General features: G+C 43.3%; 3 protein-coding genes across 5 annotated transcripts in view; 1 reads left to right on the forward strand and 2 right to left on the reverse strand.

Moving 5' to 3' along the window:
- The first annotated feature begins 6,066 nt into the window (after window positions 1-6,066).
- LOC112217051 (protein LLP homolog) lies at window positions 6,067-7,933 on the forward strand. Its single transcript, XM_024377299.2, has 3 exons — window positions 6,067-6,211; window positions 7,009-7,237; window positions 7,320-7,933. The coding sequence occupies exons 2-3, from the start codon at window positions 7,018-7,020 to the stop codon at window positions 7,487-7,489; spliced, it is 390 nt and encodes a 129-aa protein (XP_024233067.1). The 5' UTR covers window positions 6,067-6,211; window positions 7,009-7,017; the 3' UTR covers window positions 7,490-7,933.
- On the reverse strand, window positions 7,916-12,637 carry LOC112217050 (hematopoietic lineage cell-specific protein). Of its 2 annotated transcripts, XM_024377297.2 has the most exons (14): window positions 12,557-12,637; window positions 12,281-12,354; window positions 11,828-11,957; window positions 10,602-10,712; window positions 10,442-10,496; window positions 10,215-10,325; window positions 9,983-10,093; window positions 9,838-9,893; window positions 9,639-9,708; window positions 9,400-9,548; window positions 9,178-9,333; window positions 8,888-9,056; window positions 8,727-8,795; window positions 7,916-8,532 (listed from the first exon to the last, which is right to left on the reverse strand). In XM_024377297.2, exons 1-14 carry the CDS (start codon window positions 12,635-12,637, stop codon window positions 8,399-8,401), a joined length of 1,476 nt encoding a protein of 491 aa, XP_024233065.2. In that variant the 3' UTR covers window positions 7,916-8,398. The 2 variants fall into 2 exon arrangements, with proteins under 2 accessions (XP_024233065.2, XP_024233066.2); XM_024377298.2 differs by lacking the exon at window positions 10,215-10,325.
- Window positions 12,638-13,801: 1,164 nt separating this feature from the next.
- golgb1 (golgin B1) overlaps window positions 13,802-17,212 on the reverse strand; it is a 42,059-nt gene continuing 38,648 nt past the window's right edge. For both annotated transcript variants that reach the window (XM_024377296.2, XM_024377295.2), the window contains exons 19-21: window positions 16,037-16,108; window positions 15,633-15,729; window positions 13,802-15,363 (exon numbers count right to left, since the gene is read on the reverse strand). In XM_024377296.2, the coding sequence (XP_024233064.2) occupies window positions 15,223-15,363; window positions 15,633-15,729; window positions 16,037-16,108 (310 nt within the window). In that variant the 3' untranslated portion in view covers window positions 13,802-15,222. The remainder of the gene's footprint in view (window positions 15,364-15,632; window positions 15,730-16,036; window positions 16,109-17,212) is intronic.

Genomic DNA, 17,212 nt, shown 5'->3' on the forward strand with positions numbered 1-17,212 from the left:
AGACAGTTAACCCTAATTGCTGCTGTAAGACGCTCTGGATAAGAGCATCTGCTAAAACAAAACATCACAATAATGAATACTACGCCTACACCAAATTCTCCCTTTGGTAATTTTGGTTATATTCAAATTAGAGGCACTACAATCATTATTTTTATTTAATACTTTAATACAAACGTGTCTTACCATTGCAATATCCCTTAATGTGAAAATATGGAATACTTTGAAATCTCAAAGCCCTGTATAAACAACATAATTTTATTTATAATATTGTTGAGTCGTTTTACGTCGTATAACCTTGTCAGTAATACAACCTTGTCAGTAATACATCTGTCTTTGCAAGTGATGATCCATATAAAAAGGTTATATAAGAAACCAAATGCAAAGTAGCCTATTCAACAACACCTGAATCCAGCAGAGTGAGGCTTTGAGGTGTGCTGCACAGCAACCGAACTGTTCTCAGAAAACAGAAACAGATGGCCTGTCAGTCCTGACCTGAATGCTAAAGGCAGCTCCCAGTGCCTGGCCACTGATTGCCAACTCATATCTCTCACTATGTATTTGGGAATCGCTCCATCAATGTGTTTTTTTGGATGAGTAACTACTGCATATTGGATCAACAAGAATATTTGGAAGAAGAGGCCATAGTCTGTCAAATGTCCTGGGCTACCGCTCATGCTCACGAAAATTTGCCAAGTAAGATTTGATCTGCTTTCTAAAGAGGCAAAGGGCTTTAGAACTATGTTTAGGGCTTTAGAACTATGTTTGGGGCTTTAGAACTATGGTGTTGTAGCCAATAGGATAACTTCCTACTGTTCATCTGAACACACCTAGATCTGAGCACAAATACAACTACTGTTATATTAGGACGTACACCGTAGGCTATTTCATTTAAAAAGGAATACAACTCTGCTTTTGGGTATCAAATGAAGAATATTTCTATTAACTTGGCAGAAGAGAGTCTATTAGCCTTTTACATTCAGTCACAGACGAGGCTTTCCTTTTTGTCTTCCTTGAAAGGACAGCCCTCATGAACTGATTGCCCCCCATCTATCTTCAGAGTTCGTGCTGCTAGGTGACCTAAACTGGAACATGCTTAACACCCCAGCCATCCTACAATCTAAACTTGATGCCCTCAATCTCACACAAATTATCAATGAACCTACCAGGTACCTCCCCAAAGCCTTAAACACGGGCACCCTCATAGATATCATCCTAACCAACTTCCCCTCTAAATACACCTCTGCTGTCTTCAACCAAGATCTCAGCGATCACTGCCTCATTGCCTGCATCCGTAATGGGTCAGCGGTCAAACGACCTCCACTCATCACTGTAAAACGCTCCCTGAAACACTTCTGCGAGCAGGCCTTTCTAATCGACCTGGCCGGGGTATCCTGGAAGGATATTGATCTCATCCCGTCAGTAGAGGATGCCTGGATATTTTTTAAAATGCCTTCCTAACCATCTTAAATAAACATGCCCCATTCAAGAAATTTAGAACCAGGAACAGATATAGCCCTTGGTTCTCCCCAGACCTGACTGCCCTTAACCAACACAAAAACATCCTATGGCGTTCTGCATTAGCATCGAACAGCCCCCGTGATATGCAGCTGTTCAGGGAAGCTAGAAACCATTATACACAGGCAGTTAGAAAAGCCAAGGCTAGCTTTTTCAAGCAGAAATTTGCTTCCTGCAACACTAACTCAAAAAGTTCTGGGACACTGTAAAGTCCATGGAGAATAAGAACACCTCCTCCCAGCTGCCCACTGCACTGAAGATAGGAAACACTGTCACCAATGATAAATCCACCATAATTGAGAATTTCAATAAGCATTTTTCTACGGCTGGCCATGCTTTCCACCTGGCTACTCCTACCCCGGACAACAGCACTGCACCCCCAACAGCAACTCGCCCAAGCCTTCCCCATTTCTCCTTCTCCCAAATCCATTCAGCTGATGTTCTGAAAGAGCTGCAAAATCTGGACCCCTACAAATCAGCCGGGCTAGACAATCTGGACCCTTTCTTTCTAAAATTATCTGCCGAAATTGTTGCCACCCCTATTACTAGCCTGTTCAACCTCTCTTTCGTGTCGTCTGAGATTCCCAAAGATTGGAAAGCAGCTGCGGTCATCCCCCTCTTCAAAGGGGGACACTCTTGACCCAAACTGCTACAGACCTATATCTATCCTACCGTGCCTTTCTAAGGTCTTCGAAAGCCAAGTCAACAAACAGATTACCGACCATTTCGAATCTCACCATACCTTCTCTGCTATGCAATCTGGTTTCAGAGCTGGTCATGGGTGCACCTCAGCCACGATCAAGGTCCTAAACGATATCTTAACCGCCATCGATAAGAAACATTACTGTGCAGCCGTATTCATTGACCTGGCCAAGGCTTTCGACTCTGTCAATCACCACATCCTCATCGGCAGACTCGACAGCCTTGGTTTCTCAAATAATTGCCTCGCCTGGTTCACCAACTACTTCTCTGATAGAGTTCAGTGTGTCAAATCGGAGGGTCTGCTGTCCGGACCTCTGGCAGTCTCTATGGGGGTGCCACAGGGTTCAATTCTTGGACCGACTCTCTTCTCTGTATACATCAATGAGGTCGCTCTTGCTGCTGGTGAATCCCTGATCCACCTCTACGCAGACGACACCATTCTGTATACTTCCGGCCCTCTTTGGACACTGTGTTAACAACCCTCCAGGCAAGCTTCAATGCCATACAACTCTCCTTCCGTGGCCTCCAATTGCTCTTAAATACAAGTAAAACTAAATGCATGCTCTTCAACCGATCGCTACCTGCACCTACCAGCCTGTCCAACATCACTACTCTGGACGGCTCTGACTTAGAATACGTGGACAACTACAAATACTTAGGTGTCTGGTTAGACTGTAAACTCTCCTTCCAGACCCATATCAAACATCTCCAATCCAAAGTTAAATCTAGAATTGGCTTCCTATTTCGCAACAAAGCATCCTTCACTCATGCTGCCAAACATACCCTTGTAAAACTGACCATCCTACCAGTCCTCGACTTTGGCGATGTCATTTACAAAATAGCCTCCAATACCCTACTCAACAAATTGGATGCAGTCTATCACAGTGCAATCCGTTTTATCACCAAAGCCCCATATACTACCCACCATTGCGACCTGTACGCTCTCGTTGGCTGGCCCTCGCTTCATACTCGTCGCCAAACCCACTGGCTCCATGTCATCTACAAGACCCTGCTAGGTAAAGTCCCCCTTATCTCAGCTCGCTGGTCACCATAGCATCTCCCACCTGTAGCACACGCTCCAGCAGGTATATCTCTAGTCACCCCCAAAACCAATTCTTTCTTTGGCCGCCTCTCCTTCCAGTTCTCTGCTGCCAATGACTGGAACGAACTACAAAAATCTCTGAAACTGGAAACACTTATCTCCCTCACTAGCTTTAAGCACCAACTGTCAGAGCAGCTCACAGATTACTGCACCTGTACATAGCCCACCTATAATTTAGCCCAAACAACTACCTCTTTCCCAACTGTATTTAATTTTTATTTATTTATTTATTTTGCTCCTTTGCACCCCATTATTTTTATTTCTACTTTGCACATTCTTCCATTGCAAAACTACCATTCCAGTGTTTTACTTGCTATATTGTATTTACTTTGCCACCATGGCCTTTTTTGCCTTTACCTCCCTTCTCACCTCATTTGCTCACATTGTATATAGACTTGTTTATACTGTATTATTGACTGTATGTTTGTTTTACTCCATGTGTAACTCTGTGTCGTTGTATCTGTCGAACTGCTTTGCTTTATCTTGGCCAGGTCGCAATTGTAAATGAGAACTTGTTCTCAACTTGCCTACCTGGTTAAATAAAGGTAAAATAAAATTAAAAAATTAAAAAATTTACTCTGCCCTCTTAAAACGGTGCCACCTGCGCTCCTGTGTGTGTGTGTGTGTGTGTGTGTGTGTGTGTGTGTGTGTGTGTGTGTGTGTGTGTGTGTGTGTGTGTGTGTGTAGACCCTGCCTCTTTCTGAACATGATGCCCTGGGACCTAATTACTCTATATGCACACAGACCCATTCTCCACAGTAATAGGGTCCTAATTGAGGGAGTCAAAACACTAATACCACCATGGGTACAGGGTCCTCAGCTGTTTGTCAAGGGTGATGTCACCTGGGCCCAGATTCACAAAACCTTCTTAAGAAGAAATGTCTTCTTAACTGAGCTGTTTTCCTTAACTATAGACTAAAGAATAAAGTTAAACATTAGTAGCCATTTCTCAAAAAGGTTATTGGAAATGTTCTTGCTCTGTTTCTCATAAAGCAAAAAGTTAAGAGATTATTGAAAATAAGGTTTTTGTAAATGTTCTTAATTCCAAGATAGCTTGTCTTAAACTCAGGGCTGTGAGAGAATAAGCTCATGAAAGCAATTGAACATGTTTAATTCACTCAAACTTCATCTAAAAGTTTAAGTGTTGATTATTTTAAACCCAAGAATATGTTTTAGAACAGTAATCTCTGTATGAAATATGCTAACATGATTGCCATTGCTAGCTAGATAGCTAGCTAAATCAGTTGCCTAGCAACAAACATCTTAAGAGGACTTGTAAGAAGATATTTGAGAAGTTAGTAAGAAAAGCATTGCAGTGTTGCGGCATCACTACAGCCTGGGGTTTGATCCCAGGCTGTGTCACAACCAGGAATCTCATAGGAAGGCACACAATTGGCCCAGCGTTGTCCGGGTTAGGGAACGGTTTGGCCAGGGGGGCTTTACTTGGCTCATTGCACTATAGCGACTCTTTGTGGTGGGGCGGGCACCAGCAGGCTGACTTCGGTCATCAGTTGAATGGTGTTTCCTCTGACACATTGGTGCAGCTGGCTTCCGGGTTAAGTGGGCAGGTGTTAAGAAGCGTGGTTAGCGGGTCATGTTTCGGGGGACGCTTGACTCGACCTTGGCCTCGTTGGGGAGTTGCAGCAATGAGACAAGATCGTAATTGGATATCACAAAATTTGGGAGAAAAAGGTGGTAAAATTACAAAAACTAAAAAGTTTACTTTTTTTGCGTAATCGGTGGTTTGTGAATCTGGCACAGGTCAGTATGCGGGATTTCTGTTTTCCCTTTTCTTTCCCTCTTTTTTTCCATCTCACAAAATAAGGGGGTCTGACAACCCCCACTGTGGGTATAGGCCATGGTCAGCACCTGATTTTGTTTTCTCCCCACCAACTGTTTACTTTGAGTGTGAACCAGGAACCCCAATTTGGCCCAAGGCTCCAAATAAGTTTTGTCCATCCTGGATGTTTTTTTAGGGACATGACAGGACCTTCTCGCCGGGCATGGCTCCTGCTGCACCGAGCAGCTATTTAGTTCACAAAAGCTGAGGGGCTGGAGCTGAAGAGGGGCTGCACCGAATAGAATGTTCCTCTGGGATGTGAAGAGGAATGAGGGGGCAGTTTGGGGCTGGTTGGCCTCCACTTGCGTGAGCAGGGAGCCGAGGAGGTCAGCTGGAAAGGCGCAGGGCTCAACTCACATCTCCTAGGGAAGAGTGAAGGCCTAATGTATGTAGGGCCATGCCCTTGGATTTTACACCCCAGTCGGTCTTTAGCTAGATGACCTGTAGTCCCAGAAGAAACTGCAGACTTGAAAATTATTCTATTGAAATAGTACAAAAGAATATTCAACCATGCCAACAATAATGTATTTTTCTTGAATGGTTGTAGATCATTCAATTGTTGTGATGGTATAACATATAATTTCTAATTTACTGTACTCACATACTTTGCTTTTTCTTTGCCCTTTGTTTTTGCAGACAGAGGTCAAAGTGGTTCAACACATTTGTTCTGGAGCAGATGTGAATTTGTGGATAATTGGATGATCATTAATGAGACTCAGGTGGCTTTGGCTTGCATTATAGAATGAGCTCACCATCTCCTGAAAGAACTGTGAACTGCACCAGAATAGCTGATAATACGTATCGATAAATTGAGAATAAAGTGCATGAGGAAGTTCGTCGGTTATCCACCACTGATAATGTATCACACTAAATATGTAGGTTATAGGTTTTCGATTAAATAAATACGAGTTCACAGTATGATAGTAAATTAAGAGGACGTAAGTAGTCGCAAATGTGTCCAACATAACGACCGTCTGACGTGCTTTACGGTTGTCGAAAATACAAACACGTGTGTACTGCCTGCGCATCAACTGTACGGAGAATACATCTACGTATGTTAACGTGCTTTTATTTTTTACAATACCATACATACGAGTAAATTGAATACACCGAATACTAGTTATTGAAGTGCAAAAACATCGAATGGTATTGGCCGATCGATTGTTTTAAAACAATTCGTTTTCTTTAGCAAGGTAGCTATTAGCCACGTTAGCTAAACGCTAGCTAAGTACTCCAGCTAGCTAACTTTACTGTTTTATGTGGAGGCTTGCAAGGACAGTAAAATCATGGACAGTTTAACGGCAATTCATCATGATTAATTATACAAGAACCTCGATTTATGATTGAGGGGTATTTGGGCTAGATGAATGTCTTTGCTGGCTTGCTGACGTGGCATGATGGGAGTTGATGGCATGAGTGTTGTTTACATGAGCCAAGAACTCAATCGTATGTTTTATTTTATTTAACCAGGTAGGCTAGTTGAGAACAAGTTCTCATTTACAACTATGACATGGCCAAGATAAAGCAAAGAAGTGCGACACAAACAATAGAATTACACATGGGATAAACAAACGTACAGCCAAGAACACAATAGAAAAGTATATATGCAGTGTGTGCAAATGTAGTCAGATTAGGGAGGTAAGGCAATAAATAGGCCATAGTGACGAAATAATAATAAATACAAAAATATGGGGATGAGGTAGTTGGGTGGGCTATTTACAGATGGGCTGTGTACATGTGCAATGTATGGCTAGGCTCTGCAGAGACTGTCACTGAACTAGAGTTAAAGCCAGTCGAGATGTCTTATGCAAGTGGATCTGTGTTTCCATTATGTAACCCTGTTTTTCAGAACCTTACAATGGCCAAAAGTCTGCGAAGCAAATGGAAGCGGAAGATGCGTGCTGTGAAGAGAGCGAAGAACGCCCCTAAGGAACTGGCTCGGCTGAAGCTAGCCTTGGCCCACGGTGGCACAGGAGAGATCTCCATGAATGACATTCAGGACATAGCTACAGTGGTGCCAGCTGGGAAGATAAAGGAGAAGAAAGTGGATGTAGACATGGAGGGAGAGGAAGTTGATGGTGAGAACACACACGTAGATCAAGCATTTTGTATCGTTTCCAATGTCTTGAGTTTTGACACCTTTTGTTTTTTGCTTTTCAGATGGAAAGATGGACATGGACAGCAAGCGCAGTAAGACGACCCAATTGGACGAGCACGGACAGTACCCAACATGGATGAGCCAACGACAGGCCAAGAAACTGAAAGGCAAACGCATAACAAAGAAATCGGGAGGAAAGGCCAACAAAAAAAAGAAGGGCATTGCCTGGTAGCCTGGAGAAAACCAAAGGACTTCTGACTTAGAACCTGTGACACACATGATCATTGAATATCATGTATCGGAGATTGAATACATGATCTTTGTGAACTTGAGTTGCCTTATGTTCAAATTAAATGGTGATATGAGGCAAATGATCTATATTGTGCAACACATTGTCTGTAAGCCCATGTATGAAAGGAATCAACAGTTGTATTTTTGGGCACAATGGTATAGTACTGCATTGACATACTTCACTTGAATGAAAGCCATGTTTTCTTATGGCTGTGGTATACAGAAGAAAATATGGTATATTCTTTACATTTTACCCCAATAATGCTGTTGTTGGTAGCGCCATTCCTGTTTGATTTGCTCTTCCTGTAGCCTAGCCCATCATTACAAAGACATGTAACAAACTGTCCATCACGTTGGAGTAAATAAATGTGTTTCTGTACATTAAGACATTTTATTGATTACATGCGGTTTTTAAACAAAACATTCCATAGCTAAATGACTTCCATAATCATTTGAAGTGTAAGTGTATGAGAATTTCACTGGAACATTTAGCAATCAGCTTTTATGCATCCCCACCCTGAGCAATATGAAGCACAATGACTATCCATTATATGTCAAGACTACTGACCAGATATAAATTAATTGATTAGAAAACATGGAGAATCTCAATTGTATACTCCTTGCGTCCTCCTCACCTCAAAGCCCATTGGATGAGAAAGCCAGAGGTTCCTTCTCCAATGGTTATTGAGAAAGTGAGGATAGAGGTGTATGCAATTGAGATTCTACCACGGTACAATCTACCTATACCTGTCCGATAGGATCAATATGCTGATGTCCCCCCTGTGAAAAGACCCACAGGTCCTATGGGCTCAGGTATATGTCTGTGTTGGAGACTGTATAGGCACGCTCACTACATCATTTTCACGAATGTAGCAGGGAAAAGTCCAATGCGTCCGTGACAGTGTCCCTTCCACCAGCCTTCGTCCACCATCTCTATGTTGGTGATGACATCATCGGGGTTGTAGGAGATCTCATCATCTGCTTCTTCATGTGTGAGAATAACATTATTTTAACATTGTCTCCGAAAGGGTTTATAGACTTCTGTGTTGAGCAATGTTTAGCATTGATTTCTGTATTCATCCACAAATGGAAGTAACAACATCACAGTATGACTAAGAAATAGATGAGAATTGTGACATGATATCACAACGCAGTCATTGATACAGTAGGCTACCTACCTCCTTGGTAGTCATAAATGGCCACTGCGGTTTGACCGCATGTCAGGTCCTCATAGTCATTATCCACAGCTGTAGAGGGAACACATGGAAGGGTCAGTCTTTGATATGACACAGTAATGGGTTACCAAACCCCACTACCCCACTGGGTGTGGCACACTGACCTGGATCAGGTTCTGGGAAAGGTATTGGTGAGATATCCTCATACTCTCCCTCATCCTCCTGCTCTGGTTCTGATGGGGTCTGCTCCTGAGGTGGCTCCGCCTCCAGCAAGTCACTTGACCGTGGGGGCAGGCACGGGGGCTGGTCATAGACTGGCTCCTCCTCTTCCTCCCGAGACCACAGAAAATGACTAGGTGTGAATTTCAGCAATTCATTTTATAACATGGTGAAGAAGAAATGACAGTTGTTAGGTCATCAGTGAGTTGTATTGAATTAAATCAGAGATATCTACCACTGGCTCATCTCTTGGTATCTGAGGCACTGCCCTGGCAGTGGGCAGCTGTGGTGGTTGGGGCTTCCTGTTGGTCTCTTCAACAGGTGGAGGTCTCTGCTCTTCAACAGGTGGAGGCTGATGCTGCTCTGCTTCCTCTTCCCTGCTGTTCTGTTCCTACAAGAGATACATACCGCTGTGTCAGTGTGCATGTTTATTGGAGTAACATGTTTATTGCAGTACCTGTTGTCTGCGTCGTGCCTCCTCCTGCTCTCTCTCCTCTCTAGCCTGTCTCCTGGCTCTCTCCTCCTCCGCTCGCTTTCTGTTCTCCTCGTCTGATGACCGAGCCAGGTTCTCAAAGCGAGCCTTCAGGTTGCCTGCCCCTGCACTTGCTGCAGACAGACCGGAAAAGCAAAAAACATATTTTCCTCTTTGAACTTGTGAACTAAATGTTTATGAGGAACTATAAAGCGCATACTTACATGCCTCCATTGGTATTGTCTTCTCATAGGCAGAGGTAGGGGATTCCATGTCTGTGAAGGCCACTGCACTCTATAGAGCCAATGGGGAACCAGAATTCCAATCAATGAGAAAACGTCATAGCCTGAGTGTTTGTACAGGTCAATGTAAAATGCGTCAAGAATTACTGTCATCCTGAGTCGAGGGTCACGCAAGACTCACTTTATCCATGCGGTCTGTCTGGACGCCATAGCGTCCCCCAAAGCCCTTGGCATAGTCTGAACGTGGAGATCAAAGGTCAGTTTAATGTGGACATGGTCATTGACTTTTACAAACACAACTGTGGCTACAACTGTGAGTAACTGACCTTTCTGTGACTCATGCTTCTCGGTCTCTCCCTTGTAGTCGTAACCCAAAGCAGCCTTGTCCACTTTCTCCTTCTCCACCCCGAACTTCCCTCCAAAACCCTTTGAATAGTCTGGTGAGGGAGAGTGAGGGATGAGGTTGTTTCAAATATGAACAAGAAATCTAATATGAATAACTGACCATGAAACGTTTCTACTTAGAAACAACAGCCCACGGTACAGTTCCCCTCTAACCTTTCTGAGACTGGTGTTTCTCGGTCTCTCCCTTGTAGTCGTATCCCAAGGCAGCCTTGTCCACTTTCTCCTTCTCCACCCCATACTTCCCTCCAAAACCCTTTGAATAGTCTGATAGATAAAAGCAGGGTGAGAGGTATGCCAGGAGTAGATGGGTAGGATAACAACATGCAGTCAACTTATTGGAAATCAGAACGTATGTGTATTAGACGTCCTGAAGGCTGTACCTTTCTGAGATGTATGCTGCTCCACCTCACCCTTGTATTCAAATCCCATGGCAGACTACAGGGAGAGAGAAGGAATGTTCATCACCAGGACGATCCCTCATCCTGTTCATCAAATCCTGTGATATCTTTGTATTTGTCAGTAAGAGTATAGTTTCCTCACCTTATCCACACGGTCTTTCTGCACTCCAAATTTCCCCCCGAATCCTCTCTTTGCATCGGTCTGGGATGAGTGCTGCTCCACCTGCGCCACGTAGCCATGCCCCACTGCCCCCTGGGTAATTACACACATATAATACATCAACACCGGAAATGATCTTAGATAAACTGTTGAAGTCTATAAAAGTTGCAATAAGTCAGAACACACAACTGTACTGTCTGACAACATATGTTTTGGGGTGAGCAGCACTGCATTAGAGGAAGCCTTGTGCTTGATGCGTTATTTGGACTTGACTGAAGACCTTATGAGCGAAATACACTACATATACAAAAGTATGTGGACACCCCTTCAGATTTGTGGATTCAGCTATTTCAGCCACAACTGTTGCTGCAAGGTATATAAAATCAAGCACACAACCTTGCAATCTCCATAGACAAACATTGGCAGTAGAATGGCCTTACTGAAGAGCTCAGTGACTTTCAATGTGGCACCATCATAGGATGCCACCTTTCCAACAAGTTTGTCTGTTAAATTTCTGCCCTGCTAGAGCTGTAAGTGCTGTTAAAGTGAATGTGGAAACTTCTAGGAGCAACAACATCTCTGCCGCAAAGTGGTAAGCCACAAAAGCTCACAGAATGGGACCGCAGAGTTCCAAACATCAGTACAAGAACTGTTCATCCGGAGCTTCATGAAATGGGTTTCCATGGCCGAGAAACCGCACACAAGCTAAGATCACCATGCCAAGCGTTGGCTAGAGTGGTGTAAAGCTCGCCGCCATTGGACTCTAGAGCAGTGGAAACACGTTCTCTGGAGTGATGAATCACGCTTCACCATCTGGCAGTCTGACGGACAAATCTGGGTTTGCAGATGCCAGGAGAACACTACCTGCCCCAATGCATCACGCCAACTGTAAAGTTTGGTGGAGGAGGAATGGTCTGGGGCTGTTTTTAATGGTTCGAATCCCGGAACCTTGTCAGCTCCGGGATTCGATCTGGCAACCTTTCGGTTCCTAGTCCAACACTCTAACCACTAGGCTACCCTGCCGCCCCATGATTGTTCCAAGATCTAGTGGAAAGCATTCCAAGAAGAGTCGAGACTATTACAGCAGCAAGAGGGGACTAACCCCATTTTAATGCCCATGATTCTGGAATGAGGTGTTCGACGAGGTGTCCACAAACTTTTGGTCATGTAGTGTATGAACATCACATGATAACATGTTATAACTTAACCTTGTCCATGCGGTCTTTCTCCACTCCAAACTTCCCTCCGTAACCGTAAGAGGCCTTGGGAGCCTCCGCTCGCTCCTTCTGCTTCCCCACCTCATGCTCCTGGGACACCTTCTGTCTCAGCTCTGATACACTGGGGAGATGGAGGGATCATACACACATGCGTACACACACACAAAGACATCAGAACTTTTTTGCATAACTTTATTCCCATTTTAAATTATCGGCTGACCCCGGGACTACATAGTTACACTAGTCTGTGGCTAACCCTTAGATTTACTCAGTCACCAACCCATATTAGGTAAGACTAAATGCTTGACAGCCTACACACTGTTTTTCACTTCCTTTTCCTGTTTCTACAGAGGTAAAGCTGCAATACACAGCTGAGCTAACCATCCCCCATAGCTCTTCAACAGCATAACACCAATCATACTGTGATCTGTCTTCAATGGTTACCTGATGTGTTCTTTTCGACCAGACCCCTCAATGGTCTTGGCCCCCCATCTCTGTTCCTGTTCTGACACATCATTCTGAAACACAGAACCCAAGTCCTTCTCATCACCTAACTGTAGTCTGAAGACCAAGGTGTCATGGAAAAGCAGGACTGAGGCGGTTACGGACCAAGCGTAAACAAAACGTTAATTCCACTGGGAGAAAATATTGATTAGAGAGTGCTTTAGTAAATACACTAGCTCTGTAAGGACCCTCGCTCCCTCCATCCCAGTAGCTAACCTCAAAGTCAGGGTCGGTCTCCCAGTCGTCCCCCTCTGCAACCTTTATGCTCACGTTGTGTCCCACCACTGACTTCCACATCTCTGAAGAGACACAAAACAGAAGATTTGTACTGTCAGTCTAAGCGTAGTGTCTGTGTAAACACAAGAGGGATCACAGCTTGTTGGTCCCTGGTGTACAAACAAGTTGAGAAACACTGCTTTAGTAAACACTGTATGTACCTTGTGGACAATCACCTGTTCCTGCAAATACAAATAAGCTCCAAGGCATTTAACATTTCCCCTTTGTCAGTGGAAATACTGACAGCTAACCGTAAGTATATGGTCTCATTCTGCTGAGGTCACAAAAAAGGAAGTTATTTATACAGCACTGAGCTGCAGTGCTCTCATCATAAAATAACACACTATCATCATTCATGAATAGTTTAACAAAACACAAAGTAACCTGATGGAAGTGGTGGGTATCTTACAGCTGGTCACAGCTGTCCAGCCTGATGTCAATGTAATGTAGTGCGGCTACCTGATGCGTTCTCCTTGTACCACACAAACTGCAGTCAGTTACCGTCAGCTACACATACTATCAACGTCTGGTATTTGTGCATATATCTAAAGGTTGTACATTTGAGGACATGCGTTTGGTATTTTGGTTTAGTAACAAGGTAATACAAAATATTTTTAAAAGAAATATAACGGTTATAAAAGGATCTGGCTTATATAAAGTCACCTGTTTGATGCGTGCTTTTTGTCTGCATTTACCCAAAATAGTAGTAAAACTAAACATAAATTGGCTAATATTTACACAGTAACTATTTATATCTTCCAAGTAGGCTAGACCTTCCTTTCCTTTCCTTCCTTCAACTTTGAAACAATATAACGTTAGCCTATGAGATCAGTACAGAACTTATCTGCAACTTCCTGAAAGATAGACACGTTAAGAACTTCTAATATCACCGTGATACATACTTCATTCAAACAAAAACATTATTTCATGGTAATTATACGTACCTTTGCGTTGCCGGACAAATTCTTTTGATGCAATTATATCACAAATGTATATTTTCACAAGTCTCAACCAGAACGAGGATAGTCACGCAAACTGTTGCTATAGGAAATAATGCGCGTGGCCGATTCCATGCAAGTAGCTACGGGTTTGCTACTCTATCAAAGTTGGACACAATTGTAGTCAAAACAATGCTGTTTGTTAATTAGTTTTTAAAATACACTCTCATTCCGTAATAAACATCCATTTGTTTTCCCAATATATTTAATTTAAAAAAATAGCCCAAGAGTAACCAACACTTATCATACAGAGATTTGACACCAGATTGACTTTGCACCAGTTGTTTTCATAAGGTCATAAATCATGTGTAATTCCCATTTTGTGTCTCATCTTTCCACCCGTTATATTCTAACTGGTCCCCATCTAGCCCTATACTTCTCAGTGTGCTGTGCTGAAAAACACATATCATCATCATCATCACATTTCAATCTGTACAGCACAGTACAAGGTCATTTACAATAGAAGTTAACAGAGGACAAGTGAGTCACAAGATGTGTAGTGGGACAACAGACAACAAGAATACGTTTTTGACTAGTCATTTTCCCCAGCAGTATTGTGTCCACCATACATTGTAGTAGATTATGCGGTTTGAATGCATAAGCAATAAATAATGCTAAATTATAGGAATCATAGATTGGATGGACATTATTTGTAGTGTCACAGAAAAAACACCAACACGTTTTCATTTGGAATGGACAACATTACACCAGAATGGCAAATGAATCTGACATAAAATCAATAGAATAAAACCCTCATCTGTGCAACAATGGCAGAAATTGGGGAATTGATTGGATAACCCACATCCAGCACATACATACTGTACATACGACATACAAATACTACAGGAGTCAAATATGCCAATGACGGTGCTCTCTCTTTAATTAAAGAGAAAACAAGAGGAAAAATAAATATTAAATAAATAGATGTTTGTGGGAATGTAGTCATAGCAGGTTGTACACGTTTCAGTTGGTGTCCACTGTACGTGAGAACATAGGAGAGAGAGAGAGATCTGAACAGATCCACAGATCCTAACCCTCACTCCATCCAGACATGAAATGATCCTTTATTCTCCTCATTTAAAGGCACCTAAACCACCACTAATATAAAACTGTCTGAAAAACTAAACACCGTGTAAATCCACTGTATAGTGTCATTTCATGTTAGTTCCCCCAGGTACATTTAAAGATGCATAATATCCACGTCCCTTTATAGAAGTCTAACAAACAACAGTCCTGAGGTAGTGCAATACTGCTTCTCATTTCCTCTACAATAACATTTGACTGATCATGTATGCTAACGGTAACATATTAAATATTGAATAAAATCAATGATGGCAGAGGATGTTTTTGACTCCCAGTATATAAAAAAACTTCACTTTGGTTAACAGGCTAAGACACACTTCCGTTATTTTTTTGTTGTATCAAAAGTGCATGGTCTGTGTGTGTGTGTGTGTGTGTGTGTGTGAGACAAGTCTTCTCCTATTCTACAGTATTGAATGTAACAGTAATATGATACCGGTCTTGGAGAGGGGGAGGGAGGGTCTGTGTCACATGTCTGTTATCTCTCCATCTCTCTCCTCTCCCAGTCTCTAAGGGGTGGAGGGTGCCCTAAACATAACCCCCCAGGCAGAGCAGTAGCAGCACGTGCACGGTGAGCAGGTAGAGGGACACCAGCAGGGGTGTGCGCTGGCGAGAGCAGAAGGACACACGCAGCATTCTCATCAGGCCTGGCCTGTTGCTCCCCCGAATCTGATGGAGGGGGAGAGAGAGAGAGGGAGAGGTGAAGAGAGAGAGAGCGAGAGAGAGCGAGAGAGAGCGAGAGAGAGAGAAATGGAGAGGGAGGGGGAGAGAGAGAAGTATAGACAGTTACAGGAGGCAGTAGTAGTAGTAGTAGTAGTAGTAGTAGTAGTAGTAGTAGGAGGAGGAACAGACCATTCTTACATGACGATGGTGAATGGACATTTCATCTTCAGATATGTATCCTGTGTAAATAATCCAGGGTGTTGGTTGGTACTTACTCGGGTGACAGAGCCTCCTGGTGGCTCAATGAGGACAGCTGTCTCAGAAGCAGAGAACTGCCCTTCATGGGCCGACTGCCATTCACCCTGGTTGATCCTACGGCAGGTGAGCGAGGAGAGATACTGAGTAAATACTGTCTGACACACACAGGAAAGCACTCCGATAAGTTCCAACACAAATATGTCAAACGATGACTTGAGGCCAATAATCCCATTATCAACACAGTACCTCTACAAATCACAGAGCAGAGCATCTCTATAGAGCCTGACAGTCACAGCAGCGAGCTGACATGCTCATTCCTCATTAGAATCATACTGTGTCAGTGAGTGTAGAGCTGTAGGGGAAGGCAGAGGATGACCTCTGTCATGTGACGGGAGACACTAAGCTGTGATAACTCTCTTACAGTTTGAGGCGGTCCTGGGCGGCCATTAGCTGCTCCTCCACAGCCACCCTATACTGCTGCTCCTCATCCAGTCTGACAGGCACAAAGAAAGGACACATTAGCATGTCAGACATGCTTGCGTTATCATGGGCTGCGGCTGTGTGGTGTTGAATGGGTTTGTTGTGTCTGTTCTGTTTGTTATTGTTCATTTTTTTGAATGTGTGTTTTGGTCATTGGTAGAGAGACCGTGTGTGTGTGTACTGTATACGTGTGTGTTTTGGTCATTGGTAGAGAGAACGTGTGTGTGTACTGTATGCGTGTGTGTTTTGGTCATTGGTAGAGAGAACGTGTGTGTGTACTGTATGCGTGTGTGTTTTGGTCATTGGTAGAGAGAACGTGTGTGTGTACTGTATGAGTGTGTGTTTTGGTCATTGGTAGAGAGAACGTGTGTGTGTGTACTGTATACGTGTGTGTTTTGGTCATTGGTAGAGAGAACGTGTGTGTGTACTGTATGCGTGTGTGTTTTGGTCATTGGTAGAGAAAACGTGTGTGTGTACTGTATGAGTGTGTGTTTTGGTCATTGGTAGAGAGAACGTGTGTGTGTGTACTGTATACGTGTGTGTTTTGGTCATTGGTAGAGAGAACGTGTGTGTGTACTGTATGTGTGTGTTTTGGTCATTGGTAGAGAGAACATGTGTGTGTGTACTGTATGTGTGTGTGTTTTGGTCATTGGTAGAGAGAACGTGTGTGTGTGTACTGTATGTGTGTGTGTTTTGGTCATTGGTAGAGAGAACGTGTGTGTGTGTACTGTATGTGTGTGTGTTTTGGTCATTGGTAGAGAGAACGTGTGTGTGTACTGTATGTGTGTGTGTTTTGGTCATTGGTAGAGAGAACGTGTGTGTGTACTGTATGTGTGTGTGTTTTGGTCATTGGTAGAGAGAACGTGTGTGTGTACTGTATGTGTGTGTGTTTTGGTCATTGGTAGAGAGAACGTGTGTGTGTACTGTATGTGTGTGTGTTTTGGTCATTGGTAGAGAGAACGTGTGTGTGTGTACTGTATGTGTGTGTGTTTTGGTCATTGGTAGAGAGAACGTGTGTGTGTACTGTATGTGTGTGTGTTTTGGTCATTGGTAGAGAGAACGTGTGTGTGTGTACTGTATGTGTGTGTGTTTTGGTCATTGGTAGAGAGAACGTGTG

The sequence above is a fragment of the Oncorhynchus tshawytscha genome, linkage group LG17 (assembly GCF_018296145.1).
Source record: "Oncorhynchus tshawytscha isolate Ot180627B linkage group LG17, Otsh_v2.0, whole genome shotgun sequence".
NCBI classification, from domain to species: Eukaryota; Metazoa; Chordata; class Actinopteri; order Salmoniformes; family Salmonidae; genus Oncorhynchus; species Oncorhynchus tshawytscha.